The sequence below is a fragment of the Pleurodeles waltl genome, chromosome 10 (assembly GCF_031143425.1).
Source record: "Pleurodeles waltl isolate 20211129_DDA chromosome 10, aPleWal1.hap1.20221129, whole genome shotgun sequence".
Classification (NCBI taxonomy): domain Eukaryota; kingdom Metazoa; phylum Chordata; class Amphibia; order Caudata; family Salamandridae; genus Pleurodeles; species Pleurodeles waltl.
The window spans coordinates 848453506-848474392 of NC_090449.1; the positions used below are offsets into that span (position 1 = coordinate 848453506).

Genomic DNA, 20887 nt, shown 5'->3' on the forward strand with positions numbered 1-20887 from the left:
GTAGCTATTTACACTTCTATAAACTATTAAACACACTCTTTTTGAGTAAGCATTGAATAATGAAAAACAATTCCTTTACAAGCTAAAGTTGGCTTAAGTAGAAAACGAAAATAATCATGGTGGCCATTTACAAAAGTCACCTGTTTTTGTTAGCATTTATTAGAAAATCACATATTAGTTCATCAAGATCATTACATATTTAATTATACATTTATCAGTAAAATCTCTGCTCCTGCACCATACACACTCATAATGTATTAACAGCCTTACTGCAGCACTCTCGCTTTTCATACCAAATTTATTTTGCGATCCTACTCACTTTAGACCTATTAAAATATAATTATTTGCTGTGGCGTTGTAATTCTTCAAGATTACTTCATGTTGATCAAAAAACTCTGTCTGTTTCTGCTTTCCTGTTATTCAATTGTCTGCCTGGCCTCTTTCTAGAATTTTCAAATGATTACATGGCTTGAGTTCAAGCTATTTGGACTGAAAACTCAACCTGCATAAACTTATGATAATGTGTTCAGTAAGCTTTTGGGCTATAAGTTAATGCTGTGAGAGTTTGGGGTAAAGGTCATAAATAGTTTTTCAATGTACCCCTAAAGTTGTGGAACCAACTTCTAATACATCTGCAACATATTACTTCATTGTGAAAAATGCAGAGGACTTGAAGACTTTGGGCCTGTTTTAGAGTTTGAAGGGAAGGTTACTCATCACAAGTTTGACAGAATCCCTCCTGCCTTATTAAAAATGCATTATATCCTATGGCACTTCTACTAAGGTAGATGGGACATCTGCCACATTTGAGATGAACCAATGGTCCAGCAAATGCTAAATCAGACCTTTTGTTTCAATCTAAGCGATTTGAATGTACCAAGGGTTACCCTCCCCACTCTTTAATTTATGTATGCAAATTCTCACCTAGATTAAGAACTGGGTATTTTTTACTGTTAGTTGTATCTATTTGCTATATGTATGTATTCCTGCTCTTATTTTATCGTTCTGAATTGTGTTTCTGAGTTGTAGTTATTCTGTTAGTTTGTGCTATGAGCATAAATAATGATTTGGTTCATAAGTGCAAGATCAACACACCATTGATGGCTAGACAGTGTTAGTCCAACTTTGGTCCCAATAACTAAAAGACAGCAACCCCTTACTTTAAATCATGAGGGGGATTATAATTTGTCATAGAGTGCCAATTACATCAGATGATGTGTTAGTGTGGTATTCTTCAGCACGCGCAACCTCACTCCACTCTGGTAAGATGATACTACCAGGGCAGACTCAATCTTATTACTAGGACATTCTTGATAAAGCTTACTGGACAAGATGAGATCCATACAAACTAAAAAAAAAACCTTAAGGTAAACCCAGAGTGATACCTTTAACAGAAAGCACCTTAGGGACAACTTAAACATACAAAACCGAGTATGGTGAACCGGTACAATTACCTAACCACCTGTATTACGCTAACATTTTTCTGCACACACAAGCCGGTACTGGTCAGAGGCAACCGTGCAAAAAATGCTACCAGAATATTGGCTAATAATAATTAGTCATTCACAATTAATATTTAGTATGAGGGTGAGCAACACGTAAAACTTGGACAAGGAATTTCATAATAGTTCACATTTAATGTGACGCTTATTGCAGCAAAGCATACATATTCAAAACTGTTTCATGAACTGGGTTACATAACACTCAGTTGGATGTCACCCCTACTTATTTAATAGTCTGATATACTTAAAACTCATTCTTTGTTGCTTATATTTAAATTATGTCCCAATAGGTACGCATCAGCATGATCAGGTTTTTCATTAAGTGATAGTAAAGTTTGATAGGGGGTCTTTGTCAAAAGGTACTACTTAGGTGCAAGGTTTACTTTCCTAATTTAATTTAGTGGTTGTGTTTTCCAATTTGGGCTTTCTGTGACCTAGTACACACTGGCAATTATTGTTCCCTCACTTCTCCATCGTTTCCGTCATCACGCATAGAAGGTACAAAAGCTCATATTAGGAGCTGCTATAAATGTTTTGTTTGGTATTGGTCTTATTGCTAACTACCAATTGATGTCAATTTCAATTCAAGGTATTTATTTACCATGCATTGTTATTTAGAACCATTACATGACGTAAAACAAATACATTAATACAACGGAAACAGTTTTAAGCATAGCAGTTGCTATACATACTTACATGTGAATGTTCAAAGCTGGGACTCGAAAAGTCCAAAGACAACTGCTGCATTGGCTTAAGATTTGGGTACGCGAGTGTCCAAACTCCAGGTGCAGTTGCGGTTGACAAGTATATTTGGGTAGACCAAAGGTGGATTGATACATATTGGCTATTAGCTGAATTAGAGATTGGAATCCTATCCTCTAATTAATTTGCTCCCGTAGTTTATAGCGGGTATTTGCTGAGCATTTAAAATATTTAACAGAGGGCTGTTGGTTGGGACTTTCAGGGTCTTTGAAAGCAGACAAAATGCAAAATTGAGGGAACAGGCCTTGGCCTTCAATTGGAGTTTGTGCTGATTAAAAGTGCCTCTGGTGTTAATGATGACCTCAAGATATTTGAACTTGCTTAGATTAGCTAGGTATTTACTATAGCCTCAGTCACCAGGTTTGGTTTTTTTCTCGCCAATTTTAAGCACCTTGGTTTTCTTCACATGCATAACCAGTTTATTTGCAGTGGTGAAGAAATGCAGTTTGTTTAGCAATCTTGAAAGTCCTTTTCTGGTCTGGCTTATTTGGAGCAGATCGCCGGCATATGGTAGGTTTTAAATCAATTTACTTCCCAGGTTTGGAGGGTGTGCGTTGATCTTATTCAGCTTTCTCTGAAGATTTGCAAAGGACAGATCGAAGAGGATAAATGCCAAAATGCATCCCTGCTTCAGGCCTGATGAGGTATATACTCTCTTTGATAGCCTATTTCTGGTGCCACGATTTACCTGTAGCCACGTATTGGTGTACAATAGCTGTATTGCCCTGAGTAGCTTCCTGGTGATGCCCCACCTTTAAGTTTCCCTCAGAAGAAGTCTCTTGGCACACTGTCAAAAGCAGCTTTGACGTTGACTAAGCATGTATATAGTACAGTTTTAGTCATAAATGTCTTCTCCATAGAGAGCGCAAACACCATGAGATTTGATAGTGTCCCAGACTGAGGACAGGAATATGTCTGGTTACATCGAACTGTCTCTTTGTCACTTGCCCATTTTTCTGAATCTAGGAGCAATAGTCTTACAAAGTATTGTGCCTCATTGTCCAGGATAGCTATTAAACAATAATTACTAGGGAAACATATATTTACTCCCTTGGAGATGGAGCATATGAATGAACGCCTCTAAGAGACTGAGGCTTCACCCCAGTTCACAACCACATCATTCAGGGGACATAGCTTGGCTTCCCAGAAATTTGTGTTGGCTTTAAAGATGGCCTGAGGCATTCGGCCAGGCAGCACCATCTGACCTAGCTTTCCTTACTACCTTCAGTTATCGTTCTTTAGGGTAACCTTGTCAGATGTTAACTCATTGTTTCTTTTCTAGGCCTCCCTTGCCATTCTGTTTACTTTCCAATAAAAAAATTGCAACCTTGTTTGATGAGGTTCCAGTTGAAGCATACTGGGGCTTGATTACGTTAAACAATTTGCAAGTAGGATACCCAGGCCTGTTCTTTTTTTTGGCATTGCTAACTCTTCTGCTTCCATTCCTAACTGAATTTATAATTTGCCAAAAGAGATGTGAATTCTTCTTTTTACTAAAACAGATTTGTTTTCCCGGAAGTCGTCCAGCTGCATTTTTTTGTTGTTAATATTTATTTATTTGTACTGGCACTGAAGCTGTCTTGTTTGGTTGTGCAGTTTTGGTCTCTGGGTGCCAACATTAAGTGTTGTAATTGTTTGAAAGATTTTTCTTTAATTTCTTTAACATAGGTGTAAACCATGGAGTATGTGTTTTTTATGTCCTCGGGATAGTGTCTGTGTTGATTTGTAGGGGCATGCTGCAATAAACCTCCTTCTAAGTTAGTTTCAAATGGCAATAGGATTGCAGTCGTAATGGTGTAGTTCCTTCCAATTTTGAACACAATTTGCCTTTATTTCTAGTACTCACTCTTCTCGCCACCTAAGTTGCTTTAGATTCCCTGTGTGCACACCTGTGTACAGGATAGCTGTATTTTGATATGGAATGAGGCTGATGGTAAGAGCTATGACCTGTAGATGACGGTCACTCTCAGGGCGATGATCAGTGGAAAAGTTGTTTATCTGGTTAAACAGTGCTGAACTGGCTAATGAGTAGTTTATTGTGGAGCTACAGATTTTTCTGATTTGTGTGTCCACGCAGGGGGCTATATCTGTGGAAACGTCGATTGAAAACTCTCAAACCAGCTGCCAGGAATGCAGTAATCATTTTTGCTCCCAATTTGTCTGAGCCCATCTTTACTGTGAGTGCCTGGGTAGGGATGTTTCAGATGTGACCTTGAGCGTTGATGTGCTCATCATTAATTTTTCTTTGTAGAAGGTTGAGTTGAAGTCACCCGTTATTAACAGTTGGGTGCCTAGAGTGTGTATTTGTAGATCCATCACAATGGCCTTCATTCTTTACTGATGCTTTCTTCTTCCCATGGTGTCGGTTAATGTAGTCTAGCCAACAATCTTCATGACCTGTAGCCAGGATTCACTTGTGTCTAGGACCTTGGCATGCAATGGAACCCCGGTGCTAACATACATGTTTAGCCCACCCAAATCAGTCTGGAGTGTTAGAAACTACAGCGACGGACACCCAGGCTGAAACTCTACTGGTGAACAGCAACAGAGCCACCTAGAACTTAGACCTAGGGCCTCAACAAGTAGGCCCAAGTCCAGTTCTAGTGACCAAATGAGAACTCAGTGGATCTAAGTACTTCACAGTTTCAGGATGAAAGTCCTTGTCCACCTAGTAGGCAGCATGCTTCAACCTCAGCCCTGCATGACACCACATCAAAGATGATTCTGGTGCAAACTACTATCCATTAGGTTATTGGGGAGTGTGTGGGTGTGTTGTGTTTTCAATGGGATGAGTTTATGCTACCATGTAATGGATTAGGTGTGAGAGTATAGTGCAGAGGGCACATTTGTGTGTGTTAAAACTATCTCCTGGGTGGATAAATGAGAGTTTTATTATGCCACTTTGTAATAGGTTTAAAAATAACATGTTTCTGCCAATAGAAACCCTCCTATGTGGTGTCAGTGGTATTCATCAGGATGAGTCACCCTCTTTGCTGAAATGTATAACAAACAAATATGTGTAATTACAACCTGCATCTGTGATAAGAGTTCCGCAATGGATATTGGTTATACGTCATAAATTAGAACTAGGGGCCAGATGTATCATCACGGCCCTTTGCGAGTCGGAAATAGCGATTTTTAAGAAATCGCTATTTCCGACTCGCAAAGTGCCATGTATCACATTTGCTATTCGGTAATAGCGATTTCTTAAAAATCGAAAATGCTATTACTGAATCGCAAATTGTGATACCTGCCCCATTCGCAGCTATGGGCCTGTTGGCCCATATCTGCGAATTTTATGCATTTCCAAAATTGCGATTTCTGAACAAGAAATCGCAATTTTGGAAATGCAAAAGCCCAGGGTGCTGGGGGCCTATGGCCCCCTCTGCTGCACCCCAAAAATGTTGTGGGGGACATGTAAGGTGCACACATGCCAAAAGGGCATGTGTGCTTTACAAGTTCAATTTAAAAATGCATTTTAAATGCATTTTTAAATTTTGCACCAGGTTACCACCTGGTTTCTTTTCATTATATTTTGCATGTGCAAAACGCCATTCTGTGAAAAATCACAGTTTGCAATTTTTTGCTGCATCTCCTTGAGATGTGGATTTTCGCAAAACCAGGTCGCAACGCAAAAAATCGCAATTTTTGCGATTTCTTACTTTTGGTCTGGGAATTTTTGTATTTACTGTGTCCTATCTGTCCTGGTGTGATATATACATTCTTTTTGTGTTACATTTCAGCCCCGAAGAAGTCCTTTTGTGTAGGACGAAACGCGTTGGCTGATTGCTCGTTTGTGCAAGAAGAAGCAATAATAAAAAATTAAGATGTTTAAAAGACAAAGTTGTGTTACTGGACTTTACTGACTTTGCGCAGTGGTGCACTATCCATATCTTTTTGTATGTAATCCTTTCAGGATTGCCCCTTTGGTGGAAGGTGCTGTGATTTGTGCACAGGTATAGCCATAGATATTGGGCGACAATATAGTTCACAGAGTTTTAATATTTATGGTAGTCTAAGACAGGTGCATTCTTAAGGTTTAGCCCACCACCAATTCAGTAGCAGTTCAAGGTAAGATGGTTATTAGAGACAGTCCTGGTGAAGCTGTTGGTTTTTGGCAGGAAGGCTTACAGGGCAATAAATTAAAACTTCTTGCCCTGGAAAGGTTCCTTGCTTGCCGGGTACTTTTGACACTTTCGCCAAGTCAAGATTTCATCATTACATTTAGTCACTTTTGTGGAGCTCACATTACTTCAGCAGGGTAAGGCTGCAATCTGTAGGTGAAGAGGGCTCCACAAGGCCAGATACCATCTTCACAAGGTCCTGCTGAATCAGAATCATCCCACTCCTCTGGAGTTCTTTGGAGCCAAAGTGCTTCTAAGCCCCTGGGTTTCAGATGTGGTAAGGGAGGTCCAACCATGATTAGCCAAGGCTTCCAGTACACCAGGAACAGCACTTGGGGTTCCGAACTCACTCAAGCAGAGGCCAACAGCAGGTTCCAGGGCATGTCCAGCTAGAACTGGCCAGCTGGACAGCTACAGGAAAGGCCTCTCATAGATTTTTGTATTCCTGCAGCTTGACCAGGAGGTCAAACCTATGACCCTTGGAGTCCACTTCTGAGTCATGGATACAAGAAGGAGCAGGTCCAGTCCTTCAGAGTTCTCCTCATGTTGTTACAGAATGCAGGTCCAGTCTTCTTCTGTTCTTCAAGTTCAGAAGGTGTTATGAAGAGGGTGTCGGAGATGCCACATTTACTCCTGAAACTAGCTTGTGGTCCGGGGTGAATCCTGGCACCACCCTAAAGTTCCCATGAGTCCCCTTTTGAAGCAGTCAATTCTTGTCTATCCTACTACAAGCAGTCCCACAGTACCCCCTCTGCCTAAATACAAGACGGTGAGCCCCTTTCTCTTCTTGTTCAAGGGAATTTGTTCCCACCTAGAGTTGTGGCCAGGGAAATGAGCAGCCTGTTCTCTGTGGTAACTCCAAACCAATTTGGCAGCAGTTCCTCCAATCCCACTGGGGCTGATGTATGACTGAGTAGGGCACTGAAGGAAGGGGCATGTCCAAGGTCATCTGACATCTGCCTGTGACAGGGGAGGTGCCTTTGAAGTAAATTAAGTTATTGGGTACTGCTCAAATGGTCACCTTGCCAGAGGAACAAAAACAACTTCCCACACTCAGGCCTTTTCTCTGCAATTAAACCTTTCTGTGCCTTACAATCCACGTCTGGCTGGGTTTAGTTGACAGCTCCAAGTGCATTCACTCACGCCTACCGGAATCGACGCAGCCCCTGTGACTTCGCTCAGCAAGCCCAGGATTCCACGCATTGTTCCCTGGGCATCCGAAAACCCCGCAACCCGTAGAGGATCCAAGTCTGCGTGCCATACACCGACGCACACTCACTGTTTTCCACACACCTCCTCCTCTGTGGTCCCTTGCGAGGATTTTTCAACACAAACCAGGTACTTTGGCCTGCAAGAGACACTTGTTGTTTCTAGGAGAACTTAAGACACTTTTTATTGATTTTACAGTAATATTTTTACTTTAAGACACTTGATATCACTTTCAGTGATATCCCTACATTTGCTTATTTAATCTTTAATCGTTTTGACCTGCATTTATCCAGATAAATATTAAATATTTTTCTAAACACTGTGTGGTGTATTTTTGTGGTGTTATACTTTGCTATTGTATGATTTATTGCACAAATACTTTACACATTGCCTTCTAAGTTAAGCCTGACTGCTTGGTGCCAAGCTACCAGAGGGTGGGCACATGATAATATGGATTTTTTGTGACTTACCCTGACTAGAGTGAGGGTGCTTGCTTTGTCAGGGGGTGACCTGACTGCCAACCAAAGACCCCATTTCTAACACCGTTCCATCTGCATTCTGTGACAACTGATTTCCTTTACCAGTATTCCAAATGTAAAAGTGGTAAATGTTTAAAAGAACAAATAATTTTCCTTCACTAACACTATTTTTGGTAGCTAAATACTATTTCTGCAGATTTCTCACTTTATGAACTACTCCTTGTAAAACATTGGGTTCCGGAACTGAAGGGCACCACTGGGGAATCAGGACTCACTCAAGCAGCGGCCAGAAGCAGAGCACATGCAGGTCCAGTTATTGCAGGTCAGCTGGTCAGTTCCAGGGAGGTCTCAGGGAGCTTGGTGTGTCCCTGTAGTTCAAAATATTGGTCAACCAACTGACCCTTGGAGTCACTTCTGATTAGTCTGGGTTCAAGGCAAGCAGATCTAGTCTTCCTTCTTCAGACAACTGGGAAGTCCTCTTACTGCATCGTCCACAGGTCCAAGAGTGATCTAATGAGAGGTCTATAGGTGTCACCTTTATACCTGATGCCAGCCTTTGAGTGGAAGAATTCTATGATCTACCCCTACAACAGGTTCTAGTTCGTTATTCCCCTTCCCCTGGTCCTGGCTCCAAACTGTCTAGGGTGACAAAGGTTAAAGGCAGACCTGTTGTCAGTTTCCTTTGTGGGTGCTGCAGTGAAGGCCTTTTGAAGTGCAATCAGAGCAGGGCACAGCTCCTCCGTAGCCACCCTGTCAGGAAAACCCACTCTCCTCACACCTATTACTTCTTTGTTCCCATGCCTAGAAAGAATAAACAACTCACAACAGGAGAGTCATTCACAGTCCTGTGACCAAGGTCACTTGTAGAAAAGCACAGTTGGTTTGGGAAGGAAAATGCCAACTTCTTAAAAGTGGCATTTTCAAAATAATAACTTAAAAATCTGACTTTACCAATAAAGATGATTTTACATTACGATTAATTTGAGTGCAAACCACATTTCTCTATCTGGTCTCAAACTGACATTAGCACTTACTAAGTGTAATAAGGTAACCTAGTTTATGGGAGAGAAAGCCTTACAACAGTGAAAAGCTATTTTAGAGGTTTTTCCCTGCCAGGAAATCTAGAACATAACACCACATGTGCTACTTTTTAAATACCATGCATTCCAATCTCTTTAAGCCTTTGCAGCTTACCTTAGGGGTAACCTATAAAAATTGGATATTCATAACCTTATAAAGAAACTTGGCCTTCAGCCTTGCTCCTCTGTATTGTTATGAAACTCCTCAGTGACTTGAAATATCCTTATAATGTACAACAGGTGGTACTTTATCCTTTATAGATTTGTTCTTCCTCCTAATAATAGCTTTACTATGTGTTTTTTACATTAGTGTATTGATGTCAAGGAATTGCTGTTTTTTACAGGCAGCAGATAGGTGTCAGAAACCTTTATCTCTATGTCTAGACTTAGGCAAGATTTTAAGCACTATTGATATCCAGTTTTTAAACCATAGTCAAATTCATATTACTCCAGATTATTTTGCTCTTCTTTGAATTTGGTGCCCACTTGCCTCTAAGAATTTCCACAGGGACACTATTTATTAGAGTAGGTTCTTTGGTGAATGTCAGATAGTAAATATGCAGCTGGAATTTTGGAACCTGAGCTTGATGTACTACAGACGTATTTGTATTGCTGTTCTCATAAACAAATCCCTGACACTCCCTATGCTATCTTTTCACACACTTTCACTTTTTCAAATATGATGACGTGAGTGCTCGTACTTGCTAACATAAGCAAATTAACTAAGATCATTATCTCGGATTCTGCTTTGTTAGTCTGCCATCAACTACGAGGTACAATCCGGCTTTCTGACAGACTCCGATGCTTTTATTTTTCTAAATTACTTTACAATAGTACACCCAATCTTCCCCTACATTAGCTTGTCTAAAAACATGATTTCAACATTATAAACTTTTCTCACGCGTACTTATCAGGACATCATATAAGTCCTTGGCAGGATCTTTCAGGTACACCATTCCATTTTTCAATAGCTTATCAATCATTACTTGCACAGGTGGAATCTGGTGGTATATAACTCTCCATCACTAAGACGGCTGCTGCAACAGCAGGTGGAATACATGCAGCTTCTCACAACTTGCCAACCAGGATCGAACAAATGCCAGGCGTGCTGTCTCTACTCACATGAGCACCAGACCTCAGAGAATGAGGCAGCAGTACTGCAAGCTGCCCCATAATGAAGAGCCCTCTACCCAACATAGTTCTCGCCTAATGCTGCTGCTCTATGGCACCAGGTGGGTGCTCAGTTAGGATCTCTGTGCACTTAAAGTGGTGCTCCTCAATGTGTGCACTGCTCTCTGATGGCAAAACCTTTTGTGATCACCACAGTTACTTCGAACCTCTTTTACAAATTGAGTCTTCTAGTTATTTAATATCTCTTGGTGTAATCTACTACCATTTTAACACCTACCTATCTATTTAATCGAGTAAATGAAGCCTCAAGTTCAGATCTGGGTTCTTCAACAACTTCGATTCTAGTGTGCTAATTTAAATTCTCCAATCCTTTCTTATAGGTTTCTCTAGGCTCGTCAGGTCAATTATAAAGGAATTATCATATTCATTTAAGGTATTCATTGCCCTGAATCTGTCGTTTAACAAATAAACATTATTCATTTCTCTCCATCGTATTTTAATACTCACTCCTTGTCACATCCTATTATGTTCCAATTGATTGCACTTCACATAAAGCCACAGATAGGAGAGTAAGCAGTCTGTCCCAGTATTGATGTTACATGGAATGAAAGTAATCTAGCATCATATTGTAACTACCTAAGTACAGACTTCTTATCTGAGTACATGCTTGAACAGAATCCCAATCATCAACCCAATCCCATAATGACTTGCAATACCCCTTGACTTACATCAATCTAAATCTTATCTCTCTTTATGCATTCATCTGCCTAAGTCTTATCACCTGAAATAATGTATGTGTTACTTTACTCATAATGAATCCTACACTGTAGTTTTTTGCATCTTCTCATAAGTGCTCCACATCTTCTTATGCTCTCACAGTTTACCATGTGTGCTGTGATCCACTGTGTTTATAGGCAGGCACATAATAAAAAAAAGAAACTGTATTATCAACAAATATTGCAACTATAGGTGTGTCTTTGACAGCCTTGAAAAAACCCCAGCCTTGTCCGGCGAATTCAGAGTGAAGCACATGCTGGCAAAGAATTACAGAACAATACAAAAAAATTCTCTGTGAAACAGGAATATACAACCAACAACTTCTTTATTTTTCTCTGATCAAATGTGCTCTTTTGTGTTTTTTTTTATATATTATCTACTGCAGGGATTCACACCCTAATCAATAAAGGAAGATAAGTATTTGGGTAGATGGGCAGGATGAGCTTATAAAATGATAGCATGTGCAAATAACTACCCCTTATGTGGCAGTACACAAGTGGAAATTTAGTTTTTTAACTGTTGATGTCAAAGCACTAGGAATTGACCTTTAGAGAACAGACAACAGCCCAGAATCCAGAGCATTGACCCCACCTCAAAAAAGCTGAGGGCCTCATTATGAGTTTGGCAGTCCCACCATGGGACCACCAAACTCACGAGGAGAACACCACCGCCATGGCGGTGACGTTCCCCCCCAGCATAATAAAATGTTCCCACCAGGCGGACTGGCAGGACCGTTTCAAAACACGTTCCCGCCGGGGTGACCGGCGGGAACAGTGTTAGTATATTGGCCTTGAAGACAATATTCTAACACTCCAGAACCCTTGGAAGGTGTACTCTCTGAAAAGCAGACAGTGTGCATTTTGACATTGGTGGGCAGGGGCCTCCCTGTGGCCAGCCGGCACTGGCTTTCCGCCACCCTTTTCATGGCGGGGTCCCCGCCATGAAAAGGCTGGTGTAAATTGGGGTTGTAATCAGCCAGGTAGTGCTGAGTTCAGCGCTGCCCTGACTGGTTACAAGCCCGACCGCTGTCGACCCCCTCAGAATCTTTGATCCTTGCTGGAAATGGTGGTCTTTAAGTGGGTCCGCCCAGCAATCTTGCAATATGGTGGTCGGACTGCCACAGCTGCAGCGGTCCGACCACCACCTCTGGGCTGCCGCTCTTAGGATTGTCATCCTCGTAATGAGGCCATAAAAGGCCGATTATTGTTAATGTTTATCTGCAGCACTCTGCTCAGTTACCTGCATAGGTCCCCATACTGTGGGTAATAATGTAGGCACTTCAATATTTATCCTTACCTTTCAATCCATTCCAAGACAGTTATTCAAGAAAACATTATTTTTTCACTGCAATTGTATGTAGTAGCCTCATACAGTCAACAAATTGCTAAGGCTTTCAAATTGACAAAAGGCATCCTATAGTAGCCTTGTGGTGCTGGCCTTTCTTACGAAAACGTAAAGTAGATTTTGTCCTGCTCAAAACTATGGATAACTAACTTTGGAAAGAAATATTTCACATTCGTGCTCTACAACTGTGACACCATTTCAGAGGATAGTGCTTCTGCAGTAGTCTTCATCCAATCAGTAGAGCCAGCTATGACATTCTAGGAGGGATGTAGCTGCAACCGTATCCACTTGGAATGTTAATTCACAGCCTCCTCAAACCTATTCATTGCATGCTTTTTGTAAAGTAGACAACACATTTTTCCCTTGAGATTCCTTTAGGGGGAGATATAAAGGTATCTAATTTGTGAAAGGGGGATAAAAACAGTTCTAAGAAAAAAATGGACCTATAATTTAGCACGCAAGCATGTGTCTAAACTGGCAAAAGAATTTTGGGTGTATAATAATATATTATAAGTGCTCATATGCAAGACACATTTACATCAAAGGTTGGTGGAAAGTAAAATAGTGAAATGGTACAATGGAAAATGGCACATTGATCACTGTAGGTGAAAATATCTTGGATAATTTAAAAGTGTGATCATTGTAAGATGAAAATGGCGTGGGTAATTTAAAAGTGCAATCAAAAAATATCCAACTAAGTTGCAGTTGCAAAAGAATTTCCCTCATGATCAGTAACTAAAGGGTAATCAGTAATGTTTTAACCAAAACTGGTAGAGATTTCCTCAGAACAGCAACACTTTGGACCATGTTGCAGACGCCACTTGGATCAGTTAAAGCGGTTTCATGATGCACGTCAAAGGCAAAAATGTGAAAAAGGGTGCCACCGTCAAGAGGAGCTTTTCAAATAGTGCCGTGGGTAAACTGTCATTCTGCATTGGTCACATGATTCCAAATAGGCAAGTCCAAAAATCAATTTCTGGAATCACAGGGCACAAACAGGTTTAATTTTGTGAAGAGGGGCTAAATGTTCAACACTCCTGGTGACTGACAGACAGAGGGGAAAATGCACATTTTTCTACGACATATATTAGTTGAACTGATCAACCGAATTGCAATAAGAGCTTGTTGTTTTGAAAATGCTTCTTGCGCTTTTCCTCTTTTCCGTCTCTAAGTTTCCTTTGCTTTTCTTTGAATATGTCAACAACAAAGTGATGCAACCAAGTATGTATTATTAAATTAAAACACGTTGTTTATATGTTTGTGGTCTGTCATGCCTTAGCTAATATATAATATGACTGTTTAATTGTATGAAAATAATCTGAAAATTGTTTTTTTCACAGAACATAAACATGAAGACACCCCTGTTCATTCCCATGGCACAGCTGGAATTGTAGTTGGGGTGGTTTTGCTTATTGCGGCTGGCACTATCCTTGCTCTCTATTTCATCTACAAGCGAAAGCATAGCCGACTAGTATCAGACGATAACTTTGATAACACGCTGTACTTCAACGGAGCCAGCTCGCCTTGTGCAAGCGAGAGGAAAGACCTCGTGACCAACATTGAACAGAACGAACATGCTCTCATCTAGTGCAGCACATCGAAGGGGTGATTCTGGCTGTGATTAAGGGACACAACTGGACTACTTGTACAGGGTAGGCAACATAATCACCAATGTATGCGAGAATGCACGGAGCGAGAAATGGACTATGCAACAACTATCTCAAAATGATTATGATTTCAATATGCTACTGTTGTTGCCAGATGTTACATAACCGTGAAATGAAAAGATTGATTATGTCATGGAAGCAACAAATCCTCTGGAAGAGGTCGACGCACAATGATTTGTTTTTAAAAGCCGTTAAAATTATTTGAAAATTCGAAAAAAATAAAAAAATGAATTTAAATTCAAATTATATTAATAACTGAGAATCTCCACACCACACGTTGTCTAGCATCAGACATTTGTTACAAAGTAACTGGTATCAGGACATGCTTCACACATGCTAAACATTCCCCAATAACAAGTGAGGATATAGAGATTTAGGAAACAAGCTGTTGCCTTCAATAGATTTAAAGCGGGTACCCCCTCACTATTACATAAACTGCAAGTGCAATTACCATTACCTTTTTCTCAACAGGGAAAACATTTTCCCTATGGAGAAACCACTTCAGCTACACCTCCATCAATTAAGCTAATGTTACTTGAAATTAGATGTAATCCTGCCATTAAAGGGACTAAATCTCCATCCTCTTCTGGGGTGGGAAGGGGAGAGAGCCGAGTTTGTCAACATCCACAAATGTGCCCGCTTGAGGGTTCCTTGACAAAAACCTTTATGTGAGTTTTGACAAGAGCAAAAGTGATTTTGGACTTGTGAAAATAAGTATATTGGTGCCTGTAAATTAGATGTACACAGGAAAATTATTTTGACGATGGGCCGTTAGCAAAAAAGAAGGAGGTACTTGGGAGAGGATAGTTTCTCAACTAATGGTCGTCATACCATTTATGAAAGGCATCTTGTACATTTACACACTCATACCTTGCATTTGCCATTTCTCACGGAAGCTTTTGTAGAAGTGTTCTTTTAATCTATTGAAACGTTTACTTAATCTAACTTGGGCTGAACATACTCATACATACTTTTTCAACTCACAAACATTCGCGTAAGTATGACTGGCAGGCATCATCAGGTACAGGTCTACAGTTGTACTATTGGGAATGTCGTGTGATAGCTCCCAGGCGTATTTTAACCTCCTGTGCAATATTCTAGATGATGTAGAATTCTACACAGGGAAAATTGAGCCTCCTGCACAGCTTTCTTCTTTTCCTTTTTCTCTGTGAAGAAAACACTCTTCCCCCTGCACCCCAGCAGATCTAGAAGTGATCTGACCCCCTTCCGATTCTGGGAGAGGTTTACATTTCTGATCATTTCCAGGCTGAGAAATGATCGGATGGTAGTTGGTAATGTACATGTTTTTGGATATACCCTATCTAACAAGCCTAACCACATCTTGGAACTCCCTCTCTCCACCCCTTGAATGATTTTTCCCACTGCAGTTTTCTCCACATTAAGGGCGGCGAAATCTGCAGTAGTAAATTCAGTCATGCCTGCTAGAAAACCTTCTGTGGATGGTTTTCAGCTGTAAACATATGTTTATTCCCAAAAAATATATCTGTGAATAGGTTCCTCTGTGCTCCAATTCCTATCCAAACTAATGTGCTATTCTGCATAGGGTGTACTCTAGTCACCCTACAAAAATGTCTGTAATGCTGGGTTACTTACTGGTGTGTATGCGTCTTAAAGAGTAAACTGAGAGTCAAAAGAGCAGAATAATTTTAAATAAACTGGAAATGTAAATCTAACATCCTTTGTGCATTATCTTTTCTTATTGCTATGTGATCAAGTAGTCAACAAAAATATAATCTTGAAATGGGCTTCCGAGGGACACTCTCATTGAGCCAGATGGATTGGAATTTCACTTTAAACTTACCAAAGAAGCCTTCAACAACCATTTATTGTTATGGCCTGATTGTGTAGATCTGTAAAACTAATTCCTGGAATATTGGAGGGATGTCATAAGAGAAAATAAACACAAATCTTCTCTAGTACCAATCTTGTCTTCTCCATCATTATGCGAAGGGTCTCTTCTTAGCCTTTTGTCTCCCACTATGGTAATACCACACACCTTGATTCTGATGCTGCTGCAATAATTCTTGGGTGCAAGATTAGCAACCTATTCCTCTTTTCACTTGTGATATGAGGAAATGCTACTACAAATGGAGATTCTCACTAAATTCCACAGGTAACAGTCAAATTCTGAGCTGTGTTCCAGGGACATATTCCAGGATGGTTTACTTCGTAACAATTTCCCCTGAAGACCCCGGTGTGGTAATACTGTATGTGGTTATACCACATATATTAAAATACCAATTTGGGCAGAAACTCCAGTTTTTTCCCCAAATCTAGAATTCCCCCATACCAGGAATGATGGCCTTAATGTAGACATCTTACAAGGGATTAGGATGCCATTATATCTCTGCTGTTTTAGAGTTAAAAAAGCTGTTACCCACATCCAGTTAACACTCCCTGAATGTTGTCAATTCAGAAATACTCTCCATCTACTACAAGTACAGTCATACAGGAAAGAACTCTACCTCTAATTTCCCAAATAATGTATTCACATCTTCTAAAAGTGCATTTTTCTCAACATATCTATATGTTAGGGTTGATGATAGGCATAGAAAACGGAACATGGATTAACTTATTGTTCACATTTTTGCGGACTTAGCCATTGATTAAAATCACTATTCAAAATACATTGTTCCACTCTTCGATATGCCATGGTGGATGTTCATAGAGGCTATGCTATGGAATTTATAGTGCGCATGGCGACCTGAAAGCACCCCAGCGCTAGTTGAGAAAAGCTGTACCACTAAGGCCAAATGCACCACTTGGAGGGTCAATTCTGTTGACAACTTAACCCACCTAACTATTCCAGCGGCAACTTTGAAAGTCAGACACATAAAGAGAAAACTGAAAGTGTAAACATTTCTGTTTAATTTTATACTTGTAGAAAGTGTCAGTTCAGGAAGAGACTCTTTATCTTATGTTTCTCTTGCGAAAATAAACAATGTTCCTTGATAAAATTCTTAAAATTAAATAACTGTCCAACCTATTGGCATCCATTGCCTTTCTTTGTTTTTTGATATGGCATCATCGTAAGTGGGACTGCCTACAAAAGTTGTTTTTCAAGTATTTCTAGTTTTTTAAAGAGACACTGGAATTGAAACTTTGAATTAACAGATGATCTGCCTGAACACCCTATTCAGAAATACCCGAATTTTACACTCAAATACATTAATCCTCTTTTTGTGGTTTTATTCATGTTATGCACCGAGCTTCCGAGTAAACACCTAATAATTTGGACAGCTCAAATACTCAAATAAATTAGAAAGTTTACATTTCACATGAAAAATGTGCATAATCCAATCCAAGGAGTACACAGAATCCCTTCTGTGTGATAGGATAAGAAGATATGAACAAAATGATTAGAAAGACAGAAAAATGTTGTGCTTCAACTGTGCTATGAAGGATGTGTAAATTTATATTTATGACAATGATTATGCATACTGTTTTACGCATTATGAAAAAATAAATGTTTGTATTCAAAGAAACAGATGCTATTTATGCGTTTAAATTAAGGCTTAATTTTGTGCCATATATTTTACTACATGCTTTGTCATATTTTTTGTTGCAGAAACAAACATTTTATTTTCTGTTGTAGCACGCTATGTTGTGCATTGTGTTTAGTAATATGGTCTGTGCATGTTAAAATTGCTGTGATCTATAAGTAGTATATGCTGTTACTTTTGCCTGTTTGAGATAAGGTGCAGAATGTACCACTTGTCAGGTTTAAGGCGGTAGTTTAGAGTCACTAGCATAACAATGATCCTGTCATAGGACTGCTATTTCTAACTATAGTAAAAAGAACACTACAACTGAATGTGCAGATGGCATCCTCACAGAATTAGAAATTGTAAGTGTTCCCAGAGCAATATTTTGCTCACGGAGTCTTTAACTGTTCAATCTATTCATGCTCTTTAGTCATGGTCAATGTGAAGAGATAAATACTTGGGCCTTGTTCACGAGTGCCTATGAGTTTTACAGTCTCCTTGCCCCCCTTTTAGACAAGTTCATTGTTTCCGATAGCCTTTGCTCCTGTATCCTTCTTTTGAAATTGCACTGGCCAAAACATTGAAGGCTTCAAATTAAGACGTATGTGTTCCTGCTTTGAGCAGCAGGAACACTTTCTGACTGACCCAGCACTTACTCTTACTCTGTTCCCATTTTGAAACAAGCAGTGACAAAGAATATGTGTCCAACATTTGCTGCACACCTGTTGACTTTGCCAATGCTTGTTTTGTCATGATTTTTGCAAAACGGTATTGTTGAGTGAGCTGTTGAGGTTAGGTCAAGTTAATTACTTTTTGTTTGGATATTTACTTTATGAAAGAGCAGAATACCATCATTAACAGTGAGGTTAGCCAATGGTCAAACTGGGCTGACCCTTTGCTCCATGTTGTTTGCTACATTGATGTGAATGACACAACAACAGAACAATGCATAAAGAGGGCTTGCTGAAAGCTCCTATAAGTATATTATGTGTGATATTTTAGTACAATCAAAATGTCTTGGCTAATGCCAGAGCTAAACAGATATGATATATCTTCCCTTCTACAGCTGCAGCTTATTTTAATTCTCCAGTCAATTATTTTTTTATAATGACAAAAGATTTACAGATTAGTCATATTCAAAAAATTAAATCAATCTGAATTGAGTTAGCATAATTAATTAGGTGACTTGCATTCAATGTGACTAATACGTTTGGTAATCTGCTGTCTGCCTACCTTGATCAGGAAGTGTTACTGGTACTTGTGTGTGTCTATTCATGACAAGTCAATGTGGTCATTAATACATCCCCAAATCTTGCTCTTCGTCATTGTGAGCTGTAAAATTATTTATCTACCTAACCACAAAACAGCAGTTCGAACATGATTCAATGAATGCAGGAGAAGCCAGTTATTTCCCATTGCAGCCTTCCACAGCATTCAAATTGTCATTTGAACATTGGGTATCCACTTCTTGCTTTGTGACATGCTGAGTAACAGTCCAAACTTTTATTGTCTGCTGGCAAACTACAGTGTTGACCACTAAGCTAGTAAACTTGTGACCAATTTGCTGCCATTAGTACATGACTGGCCATTGATTTATTTTTAATATCCACCATGTCTTCACAAAGTCACTCTCTGGATGAGCGTCAGCCTCCTTTTGCCATCCCTCTTAGATATATCGGCACTCACTCCTTGTCCAATTCATGATTACTTTACTAGCTCTTTTCCAGATGTTGCACATTAATCATGAATAATCCAAGACATACTATCTAGGTTTTAGCAATGTTTGGAAGGGTTTCTCCTTCACAAAAGTCATTATATGTAAATATTAAAAAAAATATGTGTAGGTATAGTCTAACAACTGGAAATTCTATGAATAAGAAAATCTCATCCATTATCAGTTGAACCAGATGTTCATGATCACTCCTTATCCCAGATCCCGTTAATTCATTCCTACAAATCCCAGGTAAACATGTGTTTTCCCATAGTACTTCCCATGTTATAATAGGATCAGTTATCATCGGGATGCAAAAAAGCACGTTACAAATGTAAATAAATCTAAAAAGATTTTCATCAGACATTTTAAAATAATTTCGCATAACTGAGCTACAAAAGGTAACCAGACTAATATTTTGCTTGTACTATTTGTAAAAATAAACGTTCATCTCAGAAGATTTAGAGCAGCCCCTTTGGCTTATTCAAGCATTTGCCAATGGCAAACCAGAATTACAGTTGAAGGTGGACAGTACCCTACCACCGATCAACATTGTGAAACATTACTAAGTTCATCAACGTTTCTTTTTCTGCTTTATGAAGGCGGCATCAGTCACATGTATTTTAATGTAATAAAAAGTGTATTCAAAACATAACATGATTTGTGTGGACATTAAAACCAATTTAGGTAATGCTGTCAGTCTAGTATGGTCAATTTAACTCTGATAGTGGTGTCATGTTCTCCGTTCCACTGAACTCTTCTTTGTTTCTAATAAAGAATTATAGTTCTGTTAAGTGCTTGGCGAGATCGCAGAGAAAATGATAAACCCTAGGCATATAGCATTAGAAATCATATATTCTAAAATGTTCTACATTGCAAGCAACAATATACATTTGGTACCTGGACCTTAATATTTTTACATCATCCTTGACTTTGTGGAGAACAGGTATCATCTTGGATATCGGCCAGGTGAAACGGGTGTACTTGTGTGTCTTTCTATTGCAGCTTCACATGATGACATTTTGTTTCTTCACATTATAGTCAAAGCGGTATAACATGGCTGCTGCTTAGACAAATGAATACACATGGCAGGGAAATCCATCTCATCTCAAAGTCCCCATTCTAAATCTGTTCACAGATGAAATGATTCATCATTCAACCAAGTCACCCACAAATAACTATCTACTTTCTTCATTATAGTATACATGCCCTAGTACAGCCTTGCACTTCTTATACATTTTTGCCCAGTTCATTGTACAATAGTACCAGTCCCCGTCTTTACCAAAGACCAACTTTTTACACATTCTATCAACGGATGTGTTATTCATATAACAAACTAAATTAGATAACTCTTGCGTTCATAAAAATTACAAGAAAACAACCTAATCTGCTTGAGGTTGGTTCACCCTATGTCACTTTTGATATGCCGTTGGCTACATTTCTCCACCAATACTTGAAGCTCTTATACACTCTCAAGTATATGTCAATGCGTCACTTTAGGGGGGGCCCTCTCCTTAAACTGGTTTAACATCCATTTAATGCTAGAAAATGCCTCTGAGCTGTAGTAAGATGCAATAAAGTTAAAACAGAATACGA

The 20887-nt window shown here is 39.4% G+C and overlaps 1 protein-coding gene across 1 annotated transcript in view; it reads left to right on the forward strand.

The window, feature by feature from the left end:
- MRC1 (mannose receptor C-type 1) overlaps positions 1-19941 on the forward strand; it is a 705818-nt gene extending 685877 nt beyond the window's left edge. Inside the window, exon 30 of the mRNA XM_069211541.1 lies at positions 13748-19941. Coding sequence (XP_069067642.1) covers positions 13748-13995 — 248 coding nt within the window. The 3' untranslated portion in view covers positions 13996-19941. The remainder of the gene's footprint in view (positions 1-13747) is intronic.
- Positions 19942-20887: the final 946 nt, after the last annotated feature.